At 43.8% G+C, this 1602-nt stretch overlaps 1 protein-coding gene across 1 annotated transcript in view; it reads right to left on the bottom strand.

Moving 5' to 3' along the window:
* The window catches only part of hlcs (holocarboxylase synthetase (biotin-(proprionyl-CoA-carboxylase (ATP-hydrolysing)) ligase)), a 40984-nt gene that overhangs the window by 3629 nt on the left and 35753 nt on the right, over positions 1–1602 (bottom strand). Inside the window, exon 10 of the mRNA XM_008428654.2 lies at positions 614–827. Coding sequence (XP_008426876.1) covers positions 614–827 — 214 coding nt within the window. The remainder of the gene's footprint in view (positions 1–613; positions 828–1602) is intronic.

Below are 1602 nucleotides of genomic sequence, written 5' to 3'. Positions count from 1 at the left end.
CCACTCTGATTGGCTGCTGTTAGGCCTACCAATTTTAACTTGAATGTTCATTGCATTTTTCATAGACGCCTGTGAAAATAATTTCTATTCCCATGACTTTTTTGTACTCTGGGAAATTATTTTTGATGATAAATACAGAAACAAGCATAAAAATCAAAATATCTACAATAGTTATAGTAATATTAATGATTAAATAATGGTCAGTGCAAAGTAGCCTGCACATTCTTTGGTGGGGGGCGGTGAGGGACCTGGATAAAGGCTGGGGGGGCGCTGGCCCAAAAAAGGTTGAGAAACACTGGTCTAGAGTGTGTTTGAAAAGGTCATATCTTGTTCTGCTTGATAATATCTGCATCAGAGGAGTTTCTAGAACTCTTATACTTAGTATACTCTTACACTTGTAGATGTGTAACTACACTTACACATCTTTCTTTCCCCTCTCCCCCTCCATAAAAAACATTGAGAGGAGCTGGAGTTCTGCTTTGAGATGTTCCATGCAAAACAGTGCTATCGGAAAGACGTTTTGGGAAACTGCTCACATATGATGGCTATCTAACTTTTCTCAATAAGGAATATTGAGAATAAAGCAGTAGAGGCTGTAGTTTGCAGGACACACCTGTGAAGCCATCTTTTATAGTAAGTAGGCAGAACAGCGTCTGGGCCTCTTTGCTGGAAACTGGTGATGAGCGTTTCGAGGCAGTTCATAGTGAGAGCGATGACTTGAGAGCAGCTGAGGGGCTCCAGGCTGCAGTCGTTCTGAGTGTTGTACTGCTGGATCAGGTCATTAATACATACTGTGGGGTTGCTGTTTGTCACATTAAAGCCACATCCTAGAGGCAAATGTTAAAGAGGAAAAAGGAGAAAAACACGAGAGGAGGGAAGTAGTGATGTCTCTAGAAAGGGCGTGTTACAATAGCAGAGTTTCCCCCAGTGCATTACAGGCCTATAATACTAGCGCCATGCTTTAATAGCGCCACCGCCAGGCTAAGCTTTTCTTGTTCATTTTTTTTTAGGAAAATAAAATAAAATAAAAAAAGAAATCGCCTTTTTTTAAAGCCGGATTGCACGTGCTTCTGTTGCTCCGAGCGTTTTCACTATCAGAGCAGATTTATTCCTAAAAGATATGTTTATAGAAGTTTATGCATTTAAAGCCGGACCAATCACACCGCTGGTCTCTACCCGTTGCCTCGCGCGCTGCAGCAGCTGGATGTCTAAAGTTAACCTCAGCGCGGATCCCGCTCCTCCTTTCACTCGAACTGGACACAGGCTGACCGCTATGGATATTTACATCAACATCCTGTGAGGAATTATGATTAGTTATGAGGAGTTATTGATTAAGGTAAGAGTTTAAACCCACCGCGTTAGCTCTGGTTGCGAAGCTCTACGTGAACCGCAGGAATAACTTGCAGTCGCGCTTTCAGAGGTGCTTTGTGGAGCGGTGAGAATGATGTGTGAACAAAAGATTATGCGGCGTTTACATCTCAACACGCTGCCCAGCGTTTGGCCCTGTCCTCCCTGTAAAGTTTAGGTCTGTGTTCCCGGTGTTATGCCCAGAAAAGCCCGCCTGCCCAAATTTGCATCCCCTGTCGCGGGAGCGCGCATCGC

This window comes from Poecilia reticulata, linkage group LG14, assembly GCF_000633615.1.
Source record: "Poecilia reticulata strain Guanapo linkage group LG14, Guppy_female_1.0+MT, whole genome shotgun sequence".
Taxonomy (NCBI): domain Eukaryota; kingdom Metazoa; phylum Chordata; class Actinopteri; order Cyprinodontiformes; family Poeciliidae; genus Poecilia; species Poecilia reticulata.
This window is presented reverse-complemented; position numbering and strand designations above follow the sequence as displayed.